This window comes from Notechis scutatus, chromosome 4 (genome assembly GCF_049901735.1).
Source record: "Notechis scutatus isolate UNSWTSFEM ecotype Mainland chromosome 4, rNotScu1.2, whole genome shotgun sequence".
NCBI lineage: Eukaryota > Metazoa > Chordata > Lepidosauria > Squamata > Elapidae > Notechis > Notechis scutatus.
Genome location: NC_142012.1, coordinates 39,309,231 through 39,330,633, shown reverse-complemented (window position 1 = coordinate 39,330,633; position 21,403 = coordinate 39,309,231). Strand labels below are relative to the sequence as shown.

The following is a 21,403-nucleotide window of genomic DNA, read 5'->3' as shown; positions in this document are numbered from 1 at the left end:
AATTTTAAGAAATCATATTTTTTTATTTTTCAATATTGTGGATTTTTTTTTTTTAAAAAAAAACTTTTAATATCATTCTAGGACACCTTTATAGGACAAATACTGCTCTTTCTGTTACTTTTCAGGCAACTGAATTGTATTACAACTTAGGTTCCAATAATAGAAAATTAGTGCTCTTATTAAGAGAAATCTCAAATATATATATTAGTCTCATAGTAATCTTCCAAAAACACAAAAAATGCAAACACACACGTATGTATGTATGTATGTATGTATGTACGTGTGTATGTACGTATAAAACAACATTAAGTAAATCAGATCAATTTCAGTAATATGTTATTAACAGAACATAGGTTTTTTTTAAAAAAAAGGGTTTAAGTAAAGTACTTTTGTTTTGAAATGGACATTATACTGGCTTAGTATAGTGTGAACCCATCCATTAATGCCCAGATTATGTGATTCCCAATATGACAGTGTAAAACCTGAAAAAAAATAGATAATGGTCTAATAATTCTAAAGCCATTAAAAGAGTTACATATAAATGTGTGGTTTTAGTCAAATAAAGAACTTTTATTTTAGGAATAAAATTAACAATAGTATCCTTCAAGTAATAGTACATTTTCCAGGTCTGGGAAGTTAGTATGTTGAACAGGTTTAAATGTTTAAATGTTAATTTACTCCATTAATTATTCTTTAGGTAAACTGCAGTAACAGCAATTTCTACTTTGCTTTTTGCAAGGCATTAAATTTTGCTATGGCCTAAACAAAACTATCTCAAATTCCTTAATACTGTCTCATAGAGAAAGTGTTACAATTCAGTTGTTTTCATGTACAAACAGGAGTTTGGAGTATGTTAAACAAACCTTTGGTGGAGAAGCCATGTGAATATATTGAGATTGCTTCTGGACATGGTCAACACAAAATAGTTTCGTCCTAAATACAAATTGCATGTAAAAGAATTACCCCCCCCCCCCCCAATTGAGTTCATTACACATTCTCCTTATTAAACCCAAGAAATAATTAGTTTTTAAAATATTTACAAAATGAACATATGATTGGGAGGCACAGATGGGCCAATTATATCTAGAGAGCCACAATCTCCAGTGGCCCCAGTCTTTGGATGTTTTGCTGGGGCTGAATAGTCTAGCTGTGTGACAGTACCACAGTATGCAAAATAATAAAAAGCACAATAACATTAAATTAAACGTAAGCTAGGAGAGAAAAAGTTATTAAGTCAAAATGTACAATAAAAAGGATTGGAAATTATATGAGTAATACAAATCATATATAACGGGGCTTAATGCTTTGTAGTTTATTAAAATGTGTGAAGTGAGAATTGCATGTTTTACACAGATTCCAGGATTTCAAACCTTGCCATTAGAAAACTTCCTTTTAAAGAAGGATAAAGGCTCTCCCATAGGAGTTATACCTGAGCAAATATTTGCCTAGTTTACATAATTATAGATGGCTACATTATTATGAAACAAAGCACTAATCTACAAAATTAGAAACTGTACAATAAGGTAGCAATATAAAGCACCTTGTGATGGTGGTTGGCCATTCTTGAATAGGTTCTGAACAAATGCACAGAGAACAAAATTAAAATCCATTAGTTGAGAAGTTGACATATTTCTTTATGAACACAACATAAGAAGTCCACATAAGAAGCTCCTCCGTAGATGTTCTTGTCTTCAATCAAAAACTGCTTGAAAACCATCTCTATTTGTTCTCGTTGCTTCACAATCAGAATCTTTAAAAAAATGGTTTAAGAATGAATGAAATGTACAAATGCTGCTTTGAATCTTATTTCTCAGCTTAATTAAAGAGCAAAAAATGTTTAAGGTTATATTAAAATGTTTTCAAAGGAGGGAATTAGGCAATCATAAGAGTAACTTTTTAAGTAATCTTTTACCTTCATGGAATAAGGTGTTCTACTTTGGAGCTGATCTATTATAGACCTCAGTTTTGAAGAGTAGGGATTATCCAGTTCTGGAAGACGTAGCTATAGGTAATGAATAAATACACATACAGAATTAGCACACATGAAAATTGCTATTTTGGAAAAACAAAGATTGTGTACCATGGATTTGAAAGGCTAAAAGTTGCTGACTTGTACAATGAAAAGAGCAAATTATTTGCTACAGAAAAAAAATTCCTTAAAATTCTCTGTGAATGTAATTTCATTGACAAATTCATCAAGATTATTGATAAATATTGTATTCATGATCAAAGATGAGATAAATTACAAGGAAGATTTGGAAGCTAAAATAGAATTTCATCAAAACAACTATTCAATGGTCTTATTGAACCACCATAAGAAATGATAATTGAAAAGTACTGTATTTAGCAAATCTGGAGGTAATCTAGGACCTATGGTTAATAGGACAATATTCACATACAATTTGACACAGCCATTAATAAAGGCATCATTAAAAGGCCAGATTAAAAGGCAAGTATAAGACAGTTAACAAACAGAAGCAAATTCAGTGGAAAGCTACCAAGATAATGAAGGAACTGGAAACCAATTCCTATGAGCATTGTTAAAGAGTTGTTTATCCTGCAGATAAGAAGACTAAGAGAAGATATGATAGCGATCTTCAGATATCTAAAGAGTCCCCCCCCCCCCCCCCCCCCCCCCCCCGCCCCCCCCCCCCCCCCCCCCCCCCCCCCCCCCCCCCCTTTAAAAAAAAAAAAAAAACCCCCCACCTTCAAAAAAAACCTCCCCCCCCCCCCCCCCCCCCCCCCCCCCCCCCCTTGGGGCCCCCCCCCCAAACCCCCCCCCCCCCCCCGGGGGGGCCCCCCCCCCCCCCAAACCCCCCCCCCCCCACAACCCCGGTGAGGCCACCGCCCGCGGGGGCGCGGCGGGGGCCCGGGGGGGACATAGAGAACTGAATGGCTTTGTTCCCTTTGCCTAGGATGCAACTGTTTGAAATATATAGGGAATTTGTTTCAGGTTAGCCATAAGCAATTTCCTCACATTAATAGATGTCAACCAGTGAGATAAATATGAAATGATATACTTTGCTGGAATATTCAGAAGTTGGATACTATCTGTCTTCTAGATTCTAGAATGTTTCAACAGTTCTTGCAATAAGAAGGTGATAGGACTAGGCAATCTTTGAGGTGCCTTGCAACCCTTGTGATGGAATGATATACCATATTTTTCAGTGTATAAGACGCACTCCCCCCCAAAAAAAGTGGGTGGAACTGTTTGTGTGTCTTACACAGCAAATGTTGATGCCCCGCCCACCCACCGACCCCCACCTTTTGGCCTCTGCCTCCCAGCAATTTGCCTCTTTGCAGCAAACAGCCACCAGCCTGGACAGCTTCAGGACAGATTAGCACAAGCAGCTGATTGTCGGTTGGACCGGCCTCCCGACAATCAGCTGTTTCAGGCTGCAGAGATCGCCATTGCCTATTGCCGCCTCTGTGCCCCCCATTTTTGGACTCTGCATCCCGTTTCCAGCCTCCACAAGCCCCATTTTCAGCCTCCGCAAACCCCATTTTCGACCCATTTGGGGCAGCAAGGATCAGAACGGGAAGAAAATGGGGCACATGGAGGTTGAAAATGGGGCATGCGGAAGTAGCAATAGCAATGGCGATCCCTACAGCCTGAAACAGCTGATCGTTGGGAGGCTGATCCAACCGACAATCAGCAGCTTATGCTAATCAGGCTGTCCTGAAGCTGACCAGGCTGTTGGCTGCAAGGAGGCAAATTGCTGGGAGGCAGAGGCAGATATTTTTTTTTCTTGTTTTCCTCCCCAAAAGCTAGGTGTGTCTTATACTTTGGAGCCTCTTATACTCTGAAAAATACTGTAAATCCAACTCACTGTACTTTAAATTTGTGTGCTTCATTCTGAAAACTTGCCTATACATTAATCAGTCCTGGCATATTGCATCTTAGCAATTCAGACTGGTTTCAGGGAGAAGGTAGTAGAGGCATTGTTTTGGGAAATCAATAGTCTTGTGAAATAACCTAGGTATAGAAAACTACCCACTTTTTCTGTGTCTGTTCCTACACATCTGCATTCTCATCTTTATAAAGGAGCAATGATGTCAAGGCTGCATTGTTCGTATCATATCATCTGACACTTGCAATGCAGTTTGGAAATGAAGAATTAATAAGCAAGCATTCAGCAGCTCTTTCTCAAATACATAACACTATACTCACAGCCTCAGTGCTGACATGTGCAAAGGAAGGCACATTAAATATCCCTTGGATAAGTTCTGGTGGGGCACTGACTCCAAGCCATAGAAACATATGTAGAGAATTGGCCAATAGGAATACTCCTCCTTCAGAGAGACGTTCTTCTGAGCAGCGAACGGCAGGAGGAATTGTATCTTTATTTACATCCATAGAATGCTGTGGGATAAAATTTAAGTTCTTAAATTCATTGCATTTTTTTAAAAATAAAAATCCAAATAACTATGAGAGTAAATTTGATGTAGTGATTTAAAGCACGAGGGTCAAAAGTGGGAAACCGTGAGTTTTAATCCTGCAGGCTGGATGCCGTTAGGCCAGTTACTATCTCTCAGCCCTAGGAAGCAGGCAATGGCATACCAATGACATTGTATGGACTTGTCCAGATAGTTGCCAGCAACCTGAAGCCAACTGTACACATAAAAACCACATAATTAATACTGTGATTAGTCTTGGAATAGGCAATCTTGTATTGGTATGTAGGAAAAATATTGAGAGACAGAGCAATGAGACACAACCAAAGGAGGGTTGAGAAGATCAGCAGCAGCCCACAGACTACATTGAGATTAACAGATTAAGATTAACATAAAATACTGAACAATTAACAGCTTTATTAACTCTTTATACCTTTTAACCTTTCTAAATTTATATTTAACCTTTTCTGAAATATACATACATACATACATACATACATACATACATACATACATACATACATTCTTATGTTTTCGTGGTTATTTATATGTATGGCATTCAGCTTTGTTCAGGTATTTTCCCACGTCTTTATAGCTGTGCTTTTAAAGTTGTAGCGACGTTTCAGCAGAACATATGCTTTTTTTGCTGGTCAGGACAAATAGAATTCATTGAATACAACTTTCCTTTTCCTAATTAGCTTGGATACATAGATTCTGAATCAATCAAATGATGACTGTAAATCTATGAATTTAGGAGACTATTCCTACATTGGCAACTCTACATATTATGCGGTATATACAAAGAATAATGGTTTAGGCACAAAAATGAGTGCAATATTCTTAAGATTAATAAATTTTGCAAAATAATTTATTTTTGGGTGAAAATCTACCTGCAATTATCAGGTTTATGCAAGGGAACAAATTGTAAAAGTTGCTCTGATTTTTCTCTGCTCAACAATACCGGACAATACTACACAACTGTCTGTTTTTGCCACTGGAAGGGGGTGAGAGGGTCGCCAACTACTTGCTTATTGACAATAGCTACAAGTGATCCAGAGGAATTTGTCATTGAGCAACATGAACTGTGCTTCCTCAGTGCCATGACACTATCATACTTATATTGGCTTTTTACAATCTCTGGGAGCTGAAGAAATTATAATGGTAGAACCACTAGCTCAGACAAATGGACTGACCAGCATCTGCAAGACTATGCTAGAGATAGCCTTGTGCCTTAACCTACTGTACCATATTCTCCATGTCGCAACAACTGCCCTGTGATATTGCCCAAACACTTACAATTGGCAAAAGCAAAACACTTACAATTGGCAAAAGCTGTGGGTAGAATAAAAGTTGGGTGCTAGCAACATCCATTGACATGACCAGCTGTCTATGAAAAGTTCTTTCATCCGTGGGAATCTCTGACTTGCCCAACAGCACACAGCTTTTCAGAAGGCTATTCATGTAGACAGGAAGTACCTTCATTGAATCAGGGAGAATAAGCTGAAAAAGAAGAAAAGGCATCAGCTAAAATGTCTTGTCGTTCATGTTTTCTCCAGCAGAATTTGCATCTGATTAGTCCCACAATCAACTGCTTTTGTCTGATAGACTTTTATAAACAAATATTAGTTTAATTTAAATGGTTTCCTGTCTTCAAATGTCACAACTCTGTTTATATTTCAATCCATAAATCAGTGTTATGAGAAAAAGTATATTCAACAATTAAAATAAAACAAATATGAAATATATTCAACTTCTGAATTTTTCTCCCTGCCTAAACATTCTTATTTTGTACCTATAATATAAAGGTGAAATCTGTTTTTTGGTATCATATACACACATTAGAAATCGGGGATCACATGACTTGGGACTTAATCCAGCCTGCCCAATTATAACTGCTCTTATGATCGGATCTTGGTAATTAGAAAAGGATAAATTTATCAAGTGATTTGAGTCTGAACAAAAGTGTCCGAATTTTTGAAAATTGTACTTTTTTAAAAATACAGAAATATAAATTCAAAATTGCAGTTCAGTTATAGGACAATAAAATATGTTTCCTTTTATGAAAGAACATTCTGTTAGCTATATACCATACAAAGCAAAAATTGTTCTGAGATTTATATACAAAATTGCATGTAGTTAAAAACCGTATTGCATTATTTATAGCACAATGACATTTAGGGATTATCTTATCCTGCACATACAGAGATGCCAAGACTGTTGAAGGCCAAGATTTTAAGCAAGCAGTTGCTACAAAATCCAATGAAAATGCAGCATTACTATGTAGCACATATGGGAATGATAAATACGTTAAATCTTTCCTCATAGTCAGCCTGGGCTAATACTGACCATAAAAGGTGCTAGCTAAAGATGAAAAATAAAGGGTTAATGCTGAATTCTTCGCTGTGCTTCTTCACTGAATAATTAGGCTTTAGGCAAGTGCTATTTTTGTATTGTGGTTTTATATTTTTATATTGCATAATTTACAGTCCTGGCAACAAAATAATTGTGCAAAAATATGAGTGAAGAAGGGTGTTTATTTCAGATTGCAATTTATGTCTTTGTAAGCTTATTAAAAATCAGCATAAGAAAACATGTTAACTTAAATCAGCTAACATTTGGAGGAAACAAAGCACAAAATATTATAATCTTGACTTGGATTCTAAATATTTTGTTCTTTGAATTGAAAAAAAAAATCCATGGAGCACAAACCATCCATATTCACTAGTTTAAAATCAATAACTGGAATAGTGCCATGAGAAATTTTTATATTACAGTTTTATCTGGCTGTGTCTACACTGAGAAAGTCTGTATTGTCTTCAGCTTGCTGCTTTATTTAACCATCCATCCATCCACCCAACCATCCATCCATCCAATTTCTAAGCCACTCAACAGAAAAATATACTATTCAGATAATTCTCAGGTTACAACAATTGGGACCCACATTTCTGTCATTAAGCAACACTTTTTGATATTATATAGAATACAACATAATATGACTGCATTGCATTGTAATGTCAATCTCTGTAATCGCTATTGCCTTTGTGAACTGGGAAGGGGATACAACTTTCCCTGCTGGTTTTCCTATTGACCTTGCCAGAAAGCTGGCAGAGAAGATTGCCATTTACAATCACATGACCACAGTACACTGCAATCATTGTAACTGTGAACCAATTGCCAAGCATCCAGAACTCCATCACGTGACTACTGGGGTTGCTGGGATGGCTGGAACTTTGAGGACCAGTAGTTGTAACTTCAAACCGTTGCTGTATAAGTAGTCATTAACTGAGGACCTCAACTTAGAATGGGCAACCAGACATGTAGACAACATGCCCAAAAAGTCCAGGAAAAACCCCATATTGCACACTACTTTCAAATGGGGGAATGTTATTGTTAGGCTAAGTCCCAAAAGGGACATAACAATCCAGCCCAGATTCAGTTCTTTATTTGCTTACACCACGTAGATTGAAACTTGCCAGACTACACCTATGTATCCTAAATGAATGGATAATCTAGAGCAGGGATGTTAAACTCAATTTTATTGAGGGCCGCATCAGGACTGTGGTTGATCTTGGGAGGGCTGGAGGGCATGGCCAACTGAGTGGGCATGGCTAGCTTGATGCTACTCCCCAAACTGCTGGCATGTTTCCTCTTTGCATTGGGTAGACCAGGCCGAAGCCACACTGCCCCAATATTTCTTCTTCGCATTGGATAGACTGGGCTAAAGTCACGCTGGCCCGATGTTTTCTCTTCGCATTGAGTAGACCAGGCTGAAGTGACATGAGCTAGCCCCATACATTTTCCAGGATGGTTCTGTGGGCTGGATCCAACCACATCCGGCCCATGAGCCCTGAATTTGACACCCCTGATCTAGAGGGTGGTTATGCTAAATCTCTCTTTCTTCACAATTCAGCTCTGGATTGTGCTGTCTCTTATCTCAAACCCCACCCCCTCCTAGGAATGTACTCCCTTCTTCCTGTTATTACTAGAGTTCATCACATCGCTTCCTTCTTCCAACATAGCTATCCCATTTAAGACCAAAGATGGAAAATCCCAGAACTAAGAGATCCAAGGATATGCTAATACTTGGTCTTGCTAGAGTTAAGCCTGATTTTCTCGCATCCAGACCCCAACAGCCTCTCTATTTGCTGAGACAAGACTTGACAGCATTATTTTGAAAATTTAGCACCATATTCTTGAAATAAATTTATATTCTATAATGGACTTCTGCAGCATATCAGATTTCAGTCTCTAAACTCATTTAACTGTAGGGAGTGGGGCAGAAGGCTCACTAATGTTCACAAGCACCTAGTCTACTTAAGGGAAAAATAAAACTTGCATATGGAAATGCAATATTTCTGATCCTGATATCAGATAATTTTTGCTTACGTGTTAAAATAATACCCAAATAATGCCCAAATAAAACTTCTATGGCTGGAAACATGAAATACCTGGCTCACTGCAGATGGACTAGCACAGTTCTTTCTGTAACATGCCAACATGCGAGCTGTTTGATTCACCAGGATCTCACGAACAGTCTTCAAGGGCTGGCTGAGAATGGCTTTATAAGCTATCATTATATAAAGAAGTGATAAAATATGTTATGTTAAACATTATACCTTTTCACAGAAGAAAAAAATTCAGACTTCAGATATTTGAAAAAGTTTCATCTAATCTACTCTTTCTAAACAGAGTATAAAACTTCGTATATTAGGATTAAATTAATAAACTGTGAGAAAATTATACACCTGGCATATATGGTCAACCTCAACAAAAATGGCCTATACTTTTGCTCCAATGCTATAATAGTGGCTTAACAATAGTGCTCTATTAATATTACTATGATACACAGAAATACTGAAGTATGAACTTATGATTTATCCAGGAACTTAAATTAGATATATGAAAAGCATTCAGCAACTATTGCCAATTTACATCACTGTCTTGTGCCAATTTCTTATATATCTATGACAGGAATTGGTTATTTCTGATTTTTAATACATGTGTTTTATCAGATTTTAAATGTCCAGCATCACTTTCCAGCCTCCCTCCCCACTCCCAAAACACATATTATATGCTGACCTGATTTTGCAAAGAAATTTACTAGTGCATCAGTCTCACAGCTCTTGTAGATATCAGCTAACTGGGAACTACAACTGAGTCCAATGTTATGTATGCGCAGTCTTCTTTGACCATTCATGGATGTGTAAAGGACTGCACACTGCAATGACAAAATCAAGATGATAAATAAGTTAAAATGGTTAAGTTATTTGCATTTTCTACAAAGGTATTTCAACTTGTTTTTAAAACAGTAACTTGGGATACTGACTCAAAAGATTTATTTATTTATTATGTTTATTTATGCAGCCACCTATCTCACCATTACAACTTTGAATGGCACACACAGGGTTTAGACCTGGGTTGGCACTGTAACAGAGTAAGATGTGAAATATTACAAGTTGAAAAATTCAGGTAGAGTTTTACTCTTTTCTTTTGAATATGAGTCCAGATGAACCAAAACGTAGTAACACATTATAATGAATTGGACCAAGGACCATTTTAAGCCAGCAATGCTAAACTGACTTCCAAGGTACTTCACAGAGCTCCTCCCTACCCCTATAATTTGACATGCCAGGGACTTAACTATTTTCTTCTTCACATGTACTTTATACTCAAAATTACATAACTAAAGCCTATGAATTGTAATATTTGTTCATTGATTTTTTTTGTCATGTAATAGTTTTCCCAGACTTAGAAAATTAAATGTCTCTTTAAAAATTATTATAGATTTTTCATGACTTACACTCACTTTCATTTAGTGTACCTGTGCCCTTTATTCTGAAGAAAGACACTAATAATTTTGGTATGTTGGAGCTTCAAATATGGGCATACTTTACTAAGGAATGGGGCTTTCTTTGCCAAGAATCACTGTTTACCACGCTTACATGAAGATTTCTGATATTTCAAGGTATGTGAATAATTGTAATTGTAGCAAAATGTTGACATAACTTTGGAAATCGCTTATAACTGGCAGGAAAAAAGGAATGCAGTCTTGACAAATAAGTCTTCACTACAAATGAAGGTTTACATGTTACCTATATTTTAAAGTAAAGGATGTCTTTATCACTTCTAAGATCAAAAAGCACATAAACCATAATTATAACAAATCAGGATGTATAAAAGGCCCACCTACATTTGCTTTCAATGCTGCTGTGTTCCCCTACTATGACAGCAGCTGAAGCAGCAAGTATTATAAAGACACTAAGAAATAAGCTAAGACAACATGTGGTCATCTGAATCAGGAGTTTACTGAAGGTGGATGGGAGCTTCTCTACTGTGCTATTCATAGTCTTGTCATAAACAGCTAAGCTTCAGCTCTCTACCAGGAAAACAGAAGAGCGCTGCATGAACACAACAGCTAGTGTTGACTGTGGTCAGCCACACACAATGATCCAATGAAAATTCCAATGCTGCATTTGGCATATGTCAATTACAGTAAAGGTAGCCAGAATGATGGCATTTTTCCTTAGGTAAATCACTGCTCATATGTTAGGGAAGTCATATGACAGTGTGCAGGTTGCTCAATACTGCCTGTATGTACCAATTATGCATAGCAATGTACAGTAATGGTCATCCAGAAAGACACCAAAGAGGCATGTGACCTAGGAACTTCTTACCTGGATTAAAGCCCCACCATCTTCACTCAATTTATCATCATGCTTGAACTCCACAGTCACAGCTTTGTCACAATCTATTGCTGCCAGTTCAACATCTGTGGTATTGTTCATGTAAATAGATCCCAGGAAGTCTGTTGCTCTAAAACCTAAGAGATGATAAGTTATACAGTTAATAAAAGCCACCAGCACCATTTTTGCACTAGGTAAGATAGCTGGTCAATAGGACATAGTTCCCTATTCACCCACCCATGACAATCTGCATCCTCTTTAATGTGAGAAGCTGATTTGTTAAATAATAAATACTATAGTCACCTTACTTATAAGAAACATTAACCTGAAACCAGTGAAAAGTCCCATTATTCGTAGCTGAAGCAGCAATCAGAAAACTTACTTTCAAAAAGAAAAGTTTGAAATTAAGACTGATGATCATGACATTTTTTTCAAATGTTCCACTATAATTATGCCAACAATGATGGATTTATTCTGTGCTATGTAATTGAATGTTTCAGGAGGAAACCAGGGTGGTTTCTCATCTAAAAACCAAGCCAAATCCAGAATGCATTTGGAAAGATTTTACAGATTTTACATCGAGGTTTACTAATTCCCAATGCTTCACATTTTGTTCCAGGAAAAAAAAGACATATTAAAACTACCTGTTAAACCATGTAAAAACAAGCAAATAAAAATGTCTATAGTAATCATTATTACCTGTGCTAGTTCGAACTCTCATAATTGCATCAAAACCCACTTTTTTTTCTATATCCTTTCTCAGGTCATTAAGAAATTGATGGCTGTCAGAATGTATCTAAACAAAAACAAGAGATTGGGAAAAACTTTACTAAATAATGTCTACCGCTGGATGGCAGCAGCACAACATAAATTGTTTCAGGATATAAACTGTTAGGAATTAATAGCACTAAATCACTCCTAAATAAAGAATTTATTTAGTTAATACTTGCAGATCTTTCACATTCTCACATGGTCATGCAGACTAAGAGAAAAATCAGACTGCTTGTTATACATAGAAAAAATACAATATTAGTAAAGAAAACCTATTCTTTTAAAATATGTTTGAAAGTAACAGATATTTAGAAAATAGGTTATCTTTATCATTTAAAAAACAAGCCAACATTAGAGTAAGCATGTATTTATGTTAGAAGTTGGCTACATATTACATTCCCAGTTTAATAAAATAATTGTAAGATTTTCATAATCTTACAAGATTATGTTGTTCATTGTCATCATAAACCTAGAGAACGTGTAGGAATGCAAAAATAACAGTGTGATTTATAATTATTTAATATCAGAAAAAGGACTGAAATGCCACTAAACATAAATGGTTCCTGTGGGAGTCTAGCACTAATAAGCAGAGAGTGACATAATCCATATATTTCTTTATCCTATTTGGAATGGAGAAGAAAATCAGATTAAAATTTTAGTTCCAGTTGTATAAAAGGCTGCAAAACAAAGTTTTTTACTCATTGCTAAGAGAAATTCTTCTTTATTTGTTCCTATAAGTGCTCAAAATTCCTCATATTTTTCCACAGAACACTGTGAAATAGTTCGGGCAGTGACTATGTCCTGACAAATTTTCAACCCTAATCATCTGACTGCAGATGAACCTGAACCTTTATCTCTTTGGTCCCTATTCAACAACTTAATCACTGCATCACATTTTCAGAGGTCTTATCATAAGATTTTCCATTGCCCAAACACCACATTACTTTTATCCTATTGTAGGTGAGTTTCTAATCTATATGTCCCATAAGAGTTAGCTAAAATGGTCAGTGCTGAAAACTGCTGGAAATTAAATAATTCTGCAGCATCTTCATATAGAGGAATTTCACAGGAAATTGTTAGGCATTTGGGGGGAGGGGAATCCCTCCACTAAAAAGAATTTTTTGTCTTACAAGATTTACATTCTATAGGCCCTAAATCCTTGCCTTTTCAAATTAATATCCTGATGCCAGATTTATTATAGTTTTATTAGATAGCCCAGGTGCTACAATATACTTTGAATATACTTTGAATATAACCATACTGGAATCTATGTTTAATCTACAAGTAGTTAATTAATTTAGTTCAGTTAACTGGATGGAAGTTATCCCCTACAGTTGAAGAAATTCAGGGCAATGTGTGTGGGCTGAGATTGGGAGTGGGAAATGAAGGCTATTATCCGGTGGAATGCTTTCCAGAATATTTTAAAAAGGATTTTAGGATGTCCCCAGCATATTTCTGTACCTATTAAAGGTGGAAGTTGCATAACAGAGAATTCATTCTGCATTTATCAAAATTAGAAACTGATTCCCTATGTATAGATCACTGCTTTTGGGACTACTACATAAGCTTGCTGTTAGCAAATTGTCATCAGATTACACAATAGAACTTATGACTCTTTTATCTAACTATGTATGCATTTCAATTTATGCATACATGCATATACATACATACATACATACATACATACATACATACATACATACATACATACATTTAAAATGCACTGAAATCTTGAAAACCTGGAAAAATCTTATGAGATTCCAGGAAAGAATCCATTTTTGGCCACTTACATTTTTTACTTTATTTTTGCAGCTGTTACATAAACCATCTGTCAAGGCTGACTCATAACACACCTCTACTTGCAACTTGACAACAGAAACAAAGGGAAGGGAGAGGACAATTCTTGGAATATATTGGGAGCTGGGAGGGAGGTGAGGAATTTATGTGAGCTGTTTGCAGTCTGAGAAGCTGCGGATCTTCAAGGCCATGTGATAAGAACCTTCTGAAGGCATAGAATGTTTTCTCAAAATAAAAAGAAAGTGTTGGATTTCTGGACAATGGTTAATGGATAGTTCAAATAAGAAAAAGGGGCAATTAACTATGCTGTTTTTTGTGTGAAAACCTCAGAGCTACTGTTGCTTCTTCTGTGCCTGTATGGACCTATCAGTAAAATTATACTCTTGGTAAAATAATGTCCTATATGCCAATAGGACAACTGACACCATCTATAATATCTTCCAAGTGATCTACAGACCTCAGGTTGCAAACTACTGAAACAAAAAAAAGAAGCTTTTGACAGTTACCTGAAAATTGTTGTACTTGTACAATGTTCCTCCAGTATGAAAAGTGACAAGGCCCATGGAAGCGATATCTGCATACTGGTTTGGGAAAAGAAATAGATTTACACAGCAACTGTTGGCAACACAGTCCTTGGCTAAGGCCTCATAAATATTTGTCTGGGCCTGAAACAGTGTCTGGAGAATATAAAAGAATATAAAAGAATTAAGCATTTTAAGTAACCAGCAAGCAAAAGAACAAGATGTTGCAAAGAATAAAGAGGCAAACAAAAACATATATGAAATTAAAATATAGTTTTAAGAGCTAAGCACTAACCAAAAAGGCAGCTGCAGGTTTTCTTGACAAGAATATACTATCTATTTCAGGTACTAATCAAATATATAAATGTATTAAGAAAAATTTACACAAATATGTTCATGCACAAATATGTTCATTAACTGGAATAAGTAGTCTTCGCTTACCAATGGTTACTAATTCGCTCTGCCTACTAATTTTGTTAACTTTGTTGCTAAGCATTGAGATTGTAAAGTACAGTGTTATGTGACTGCGACGATTTATGACTGAAGTTTGGACAGTCCCAGCTGCCATCATAAAGCAAATCCCATACAGCCACAGCATCCTGCAACCACACAATTGCCATTTGCTACTTCCAGCCAGCTTCCCTATTAACTTTGCTTGTTGGAAGCCTGCAGTGAAAGTCACAAATGGCAGTTACATGACTGTGAGATACTGCACTGTTGTAATTGTGAGCTGGTTACCAAGAACCTGAATTGCGATCTAATGACTGCAAGGATGCTGTGAAGGAGGGAACAATGAGAACCTGTCATAAATCTCCCTCATTTGGTGCCATTGTAACTTTCTTTGCTGGAATGAGTGGATATTAAGTGAATATTACTGTATATATGACTGACACAAATTAATTATTTGAAACAAAAATTTTGTGACACACAAACGCAACTGAAACTCTTCTGGGAGCAGAAGATGCTAAGTCCAGAGAAAGCTGAAAGCTCTGCTAAGGTTTCCCTTCTTCTTGTAAACTCCTTATAGCCTTCTGGATGAAGAACTTTTCTACCAGAGAATTCTTAGTATCACTAAGCATCCAGCCCTTGCCCAACTCCAACTACTACAAAAGAGGGTGATCATTTTTAATTGAGATAGCTCATTAAGGCAAATGATCCAAACCTTCATATCACTCATTTTACAGTAGGGGTTTCCCACCCAATATTTACTTTCTTCTGCCTCCCAAGCAAAGGATTTTTTTTTTTTTTTAAAAAAAGAGGATCTTAGATATCAGTGTCCAAACCGATATGGAGATATTGGTTAAAAAAACAGATCTTTAAACTGGTTGATTAGGAAAAAAAACTCAAAGCCAAAAAAATATCAGACAATGAATTAGAGGCAATTCCTAAGAAGGGTCTATTCTGGTGGAAGAATTGAATTGTTGGAATCCATGGCCTAATATGGGAGTTTCCTTCATCTGCCATATTATGAGAGGATCTGTATATGTTTTCATGTTTTATTTGATCGTCAATTGTATGCTACTTTTCGAGTTAGATATTTAAAATTCCTACTTCAATGAATAGCTCACTAGGACCTGAATCATAGATTCTCCTATTTCCTCTTTGATTCTAATATATATGTTGTTAGCAGAACTGCAAAGCTGATAGACAAAGCAGTGGAACTAAGAATGTGTTATATTGAAAGTCATGGTATAATGTAAAGGCAGTATATTTATTCGAACATTAATTCTTTGTATTTCACCAGATATGTATTTCATTATTGTATTTTCTTTTAGCTATTTTATAGAGTTTACATTTTATTTTAAATATGGTTATACATTTAATTGATTATCTATCTCTCTATCTCTCTAATTTTTTATCTATCTATCTATCTATCTATCTATCTATCTATCTATCTATCTATCTATCTATCAGCTTAGTTAACAACATACATATAACATCTTATGCCCAAATAAATAACCCATCTCTTAACCTGATAGTCTAGTTCATAAAATGCTGACCAATGGCTGAATTAATATGACATCCTGAACCACAAGTTACTCATCGGCATTTTAATCTACTGTAATATTCCCAGCTAAATGAAAGAAGCCCGCCACCTCCATAGGACTTTCTCCAAAATTTTCTTCTTTTTGTTTTTAAAATAATTTCTGCAACTAACTTGATTTGATCAAACTAAATGAAAACTAGTAGAAAAACATTGAACAGATTAATTTATATACTTGACAGCAATACATCTTAAAACAGATTTCAAAACTATTATAATGCTGGAGGTTCATATCACAGTTGTTGAGCTTTATATTCATTACTATTACCTAACTACTACTATGTAACATTTATCCAGAGCTATTTTCATAGTTTGTTATCATTGCTAACTGGATGAATGGCATATCTCGGAAGCTTCCCTTGGAATTTGTGTCAGTGCTATTGAGTCAGAATTCAATAGTGAAAGCACCTTGATTGCAACTGTCTTTCCTATACTGAGAATTAAATTGACTATATTATGCTAAATCTATTTGTATGATTTCTGTGAACTTGGTAAAAATGAAATGCAGAAACGTGTTTACTCTTTTATACAGCAAGTTGTAGAATTATTCCTTTTTTAATGAATACCTTCTCCTTTTCTGTATTGACCAATTTCCTATCATCTCTGTTCTTCAGCTTCCCTGGTGCCTCTGCAGTTGGCAATGAAGAGTGGAAGATAAACAGTTTTCCAGGGCACTCCGCTGCCTGTAACAAAAATAGAAAAAAAAGCAAGAAACAAAAATGACCTTTATTCTCCTGCAGATATAAACTTCTGAGATAGAGACTTATACAGTTCTGTTATTCCAGTATAAACTCTCAGTGACTTTATAAACTAAATAGTCCATTTGTTTATAGTTTGAACTTTATTTGATACACTAAAATTTCACCTCTACCACCACAAGAATAGAAAAGATCTAGTATTCACAAATACTTAACATAGTAGTATCTGGGTCATGTATGCAGTTAAAACTTTCTCTCTCTGTGCATCTGTGTGTAGTCTGTGCATTAATAGGCACACTGGGAAAACCAAGACTGTTTAGATGCAAAGTTTAATACAGTTAAACTTGAGTGCCTTAGAATGCCCTGATAATGTTACCTAGTTTGGATAATGAAAAGTCTGCAAGAAAACAATCAAGCTCAGAGAGGACCCAAACACCTCTCATTTCAACCTGTGCTACAAATATTTTCCTTTATTGATTCAGTAGAGAACACAGGGTTTACTTGAGCCTGGAAAAACAGTATAGGTTTATCTAAAAACTGTTAGAGTGGATGTACAAGTTTAAACATCTTTATAACGAAATTAGCTGAAGTATATTGCTATAATAACAAAGTTTATTCAACTGCACCAAAGCTACACTTTAAGCTGCCTGTACAGGCCAGGTCAGGGAAGAGAATTCACAAGAGTTAGTGGGGCTCTATTGTTGTAAGTGTAATAAATAGAATCTTGAAAGCTTTCCCAATTTTTCCTTTGTCCTCTTATATACTACTCAGTTTCTGTGCTTCCTACTCTCCCAGGGCTAAGATTTCTTGTACAGTCCCTTTTATCAGTTAACAGCTCTTGAGTTCTTTCACCAATGTTAACTCTGACTCTCTCTACAGATTGCCACACTTGGAATAAATAAAGAAGCAAAATAAATTCACAACATTTTTGTGAAGTAAATAAATTTTACTTCAGAGATACTTTCCCAAAGTACTTGGAATACATAAAGGTAAAGGTTTCCCTCACACATACGTGCTAGATCCCTCACACAGAGGTGCTAGCCAGCTCTAAGGGGCAGTGCTCATCCCTGTTACAAAGCCAAAGAGCCAGCACTATCCAAAGACTTCTGTGGTCATGTGGCCAGCATGACTAAACACTGAAGGTGCATGGAACACTGTTACCTTCCCACCAAAGTGGTCCCTATTTTTCTACTTGCATTTTACATGCTTTCGACTGCTAGTTTGGCAGAAGCTGGGACAAGTCACTCCATTTACATAGTGCTAGGGATTTGAACCGCCAAACTGCTGACCTTTTTGATTTACAAGATCAACGTCTTAGCCACTGAGTTTCCACTTCCCTTGGAATACATAGACATATGCTATCCATCACTGATTATTGGAGCTTACTTGGTTCTTTCATGTCATTCAGAAATCAATGAAGAAGCCTAAAGAAATATGTATTTATTTAAAAATAAATGTCCACTGAGGCTGAAATACTGATTATTTAAATATGGAAAATCCAAAAAATGTATGATGTATTATTACTTAAATCATCATTACATTCTACTGAATGTGAATACAATCTTTCAAAGTACATTGTTGAATGGCTGTCCTTCATAAGTAAATTGCATCCTGAATAATTATTGGGAATCAAGTGAAGTTACCAGTAGCATTAAAAATACTAAGTTTTCATAATGGTTTCACCATATTTAAGATGAATTACCTCCTAAATCATTTACATTGAAATAGTGAACCAAGCATGTTCCCTAACATAAAGCATGAAAAAAGAGGTAATAAAAATGTTTCACATCAGAAAAACCAAAGAAATGAGCTATCATTAAAAATATATGATCACTTGGGAAAGAAAGCAGTTAAATTTGCATCAATCCTTTTCATATTTCTTAAGATTTAATTTTGCATTTGTCACAGAAGTATGATAGTTGTGCGTGTGTGTGTGTATACACACAGACCATTAATTTATCCACCCACACAAGAGTTTCAGTAATTTCTTATGAGAGGAAGCCTATCTGATACTTAGTACCTTTATAAACAGTTTGAATTGTAATTTTTCATTCCACCACCACATCTTTTCAAACAGACATTATTATTATTCAAACATCAATTTCCTTTTCCTGGGAAGATGGTGAAACACAAAAATGCTGTGATCATTTGATTTATGTAGCAAAGCATGTGATACTGAATTTGTTCACAGTTGGCATTGTGAGCAAAAAATAAAGGAAAATAAATTGAGAGACTAGAAGTCTGCTGAGCCACTGATATCACTTTCATGGTAAATATATACACATACACACCATTCCAGATGGATCCCCTTTGAAGTTATGATGTATTCAGTGTATGGAATTTGGTTTTAATTTCCTTGTGAATAAGCATGTTTTGAAAATGAGTAAAGAGAGCTAAGCAGGAGACGTCCTGCATATAAATGGCATTAAAAAGAAAAGCGATGAGATAATGTGGTATATAACCGAAGGGAATAATGCTAGATGGAATATTTTATAGATTCTGTGTGGGAATTATAAGAACATAAGTAGTGCCCTGTTGGACTGGACCTCAATCCCATTAAGTCCAGCAGTCTTTTATAGTGGCCAATCAACTGCCAATCAACTGCAACAAAGAAGCCCAGTAGTCTCTGAACAGATGGCCTTAAGAGGCGGTCAAAGTGTCATCAAGTCTAATACCAATGACCCCCATGAGTTCTATGAATTGCTCCATCCTTTTTGAAGCCAGGCAAGTTTGTAGATAGCATCATGTCTCACAGTAGTAAATTCCAAAAAGTTTAATTACACATTGGGTAAAAAAGGATGTTTCTTTTTGTTTCTCCTGATTCTTTTAGGATTTCATTGGCTGATCTGATTCTAGTATTTTGAGAAGGAGAAAATAAATTATCCTTGTAATTTTATCCACATCATGCATAATTTTTGTATACTCAATCACATTCCCTATTATCTGCTTCTTTCCTTGAGTAAAACGTTCCAAATTTTTCAAGCTTTTCTCTGAGGGAAATTACTCCAGCCCTTTTCATCATCTTAGTTGCTGTCCCTCTGAATCTTCCTCATGTCCATTATATCCTTTTTGAGGGGTGTCAACTAGAAGTACGCACAATATGTAAAAAGTATCTTGCTATATATTATGCACTGGAATGCTGAAAATGGTAATGTATATGTGCAAGTAAAAGAGTTATGGTTTTCTATAGTAGTTTGTGGCAACGCCTAGCCAGCTTTGACTAATCTTGAAAAGCTAATCAGGGTCAGACCTGGTTGGTAGCTCAATGGAAAACCACCAGAAAATATCATGATTGTTGTCGTGTCCGTCGCGGGAAGGAAGCTCAGAGTCAGTGACTTGGTTTCAGCTCTTTATTGGCTCTGGGTACAGCTTAACTTGGAGAGGAAAACGGCGGCTTTTATTTCCGAGCCGCGTCGGCCGCGGCCAATGGCACCGCTTGAATCTCCCGCGACTAGTTTCCACCAATCGCGGGGATTCGCAGCGACCAATCAGTGCGGCTCGCTCGACCAATCCGGTCGCCGCGCGCTTTAGCCAATCGCGACGGGGCTACGAGTATGTAAATTGACTGTACAGAACACCCCTCCCCTCTTGGTTCGGTCCTACGTAACGTAGTCCCGTAGGTAGGCGGGCTTCGCACTTGCCTACTTGACCTGCGCAGATTAGTTGTTGTTTGGCTCTCGGCCGGTTCGGTCGGGACTTCTGTTTCTCTTGGCCCTGTCGATGGAACCCCCTGGAAGGTGTCGCTGGGCCTCTTGTTGCAGCTCCCTCCCGGTCTACCTGGGTTGGTCGAGCTGCGACTTTCGTTGCTCCTGCCTGGTCTTTCCGGGCTGGTTGAGCTGGCCTGGCTGTTCCTTCCTGGTGAGACTTCGGGCTGGCTGTTGACTGGTGAGTATTGCTGGTTATTTCCTATTTGATCCCCTGTATCTTCCCTCCCCTCTTGGTTTGTGTTAACGGGGTCGTCTGTGTTTGGTTGCGTGTCGGTTGTGTTTTTTGTTCTTGATCTTAATTGATCGATGTGGCGTTTCCATGTTTGTCCGTCAGTTGTCTGTAGCCGGTAGGAGTGGGGCCCTGTCAGTTGGGTTATAGTTGCGGTACCCATAGTGGGTCTCCGGAAAGGTTTTTGCATAGACTGCGTCGCCTGGTGCAAAGACCCGGTGCTTGCTTGATGAGTCCGGGGGTTTTTCTGGGTTGTATGTGGGGTGTAGTCTGTCGAGTGGTGACCTTAGTTTTCTCCCCATTAGTAATTCTGCCGGGCTTTTGTTTGTCGTTGTGTTTGGGGTGATATGTTGTATTAGGAGCATTTTATTTATTTTTTCTTGTATGTCCCCGTGTTCGATCTTTTGGAGGGTTCTTTTTGTAAATTGAACCATCCGTTCTGCCCTACCATTTGCCGCCGGATGCGCCGTCGCTGTCAGTGCGTGTCGTATGCCCCGTTCCGCTAGGAATTTTTCGAATTCCAGCGAGGTGAACTGGGGTCCGTTGTCTGACACGATG

General features: G+C 36.9%; 1 protein-coding gene and 1 long non-coding RNA gene across 2 annotated transcripts in view; one reads left to right on the top strand and one right to left on the bottom strand.

The window, feature by feature from the left end:
• LOC113411823 (uncharacterized) overlaps positions 1-21,403 on the top strand; it is a 246,839-nt gene that overhangs the window by 74,097 nt on the left and 151,339 nt on the right. The window lies entirely within an intron of this gene.
• The window catches only part of SEC24D (SEC24 homolog D, COPII component), a 74,721-nt gene continuing 53,867 nt past the window's right edge, over positions 550-21,403 (bottom strand). The window contains exons 14-23 of the mRNA XM_087963192.1: positions 16,778-16,894; positions 14,153-14,323; positions 11,778-11,874; positions 11,070-11,215; positions 9,475-9,613; positions 8,844-8,962; positions 5,716-5,895; positions 4,172-4,363; positions 1,913-2,002; positions 550-1,750 (exon numbers count right to left, since the gene is read on the bottom strand). Of these exons, the coding sequence (XP_087819318.1) occupies positions 1,610-1,750; positions 1,913-2,002; positions 4,172-4,363; positions 5,716-5,895; positions 8,844-8,962; positions 9,475-9,613; positions 11,070-11,215; positions 11,778-11,874; positions 14,153-14,323; positions 16,778-16,894 (1,392 nt within the window). The 3' untranslated portion in view covers positions 550-1,609. The remainder of the gene's footprint in view (positions 1,751-1,912; positions 2,003-4,171; positions 4,364-5,715; positions 5,896-8,843; positions 8,963-9,474; positions 9,614-11,069; positions 11,216-11,777; positions 11,875-14,152; positions 14,324-16,777; positions 16,895-21,403) is intronic.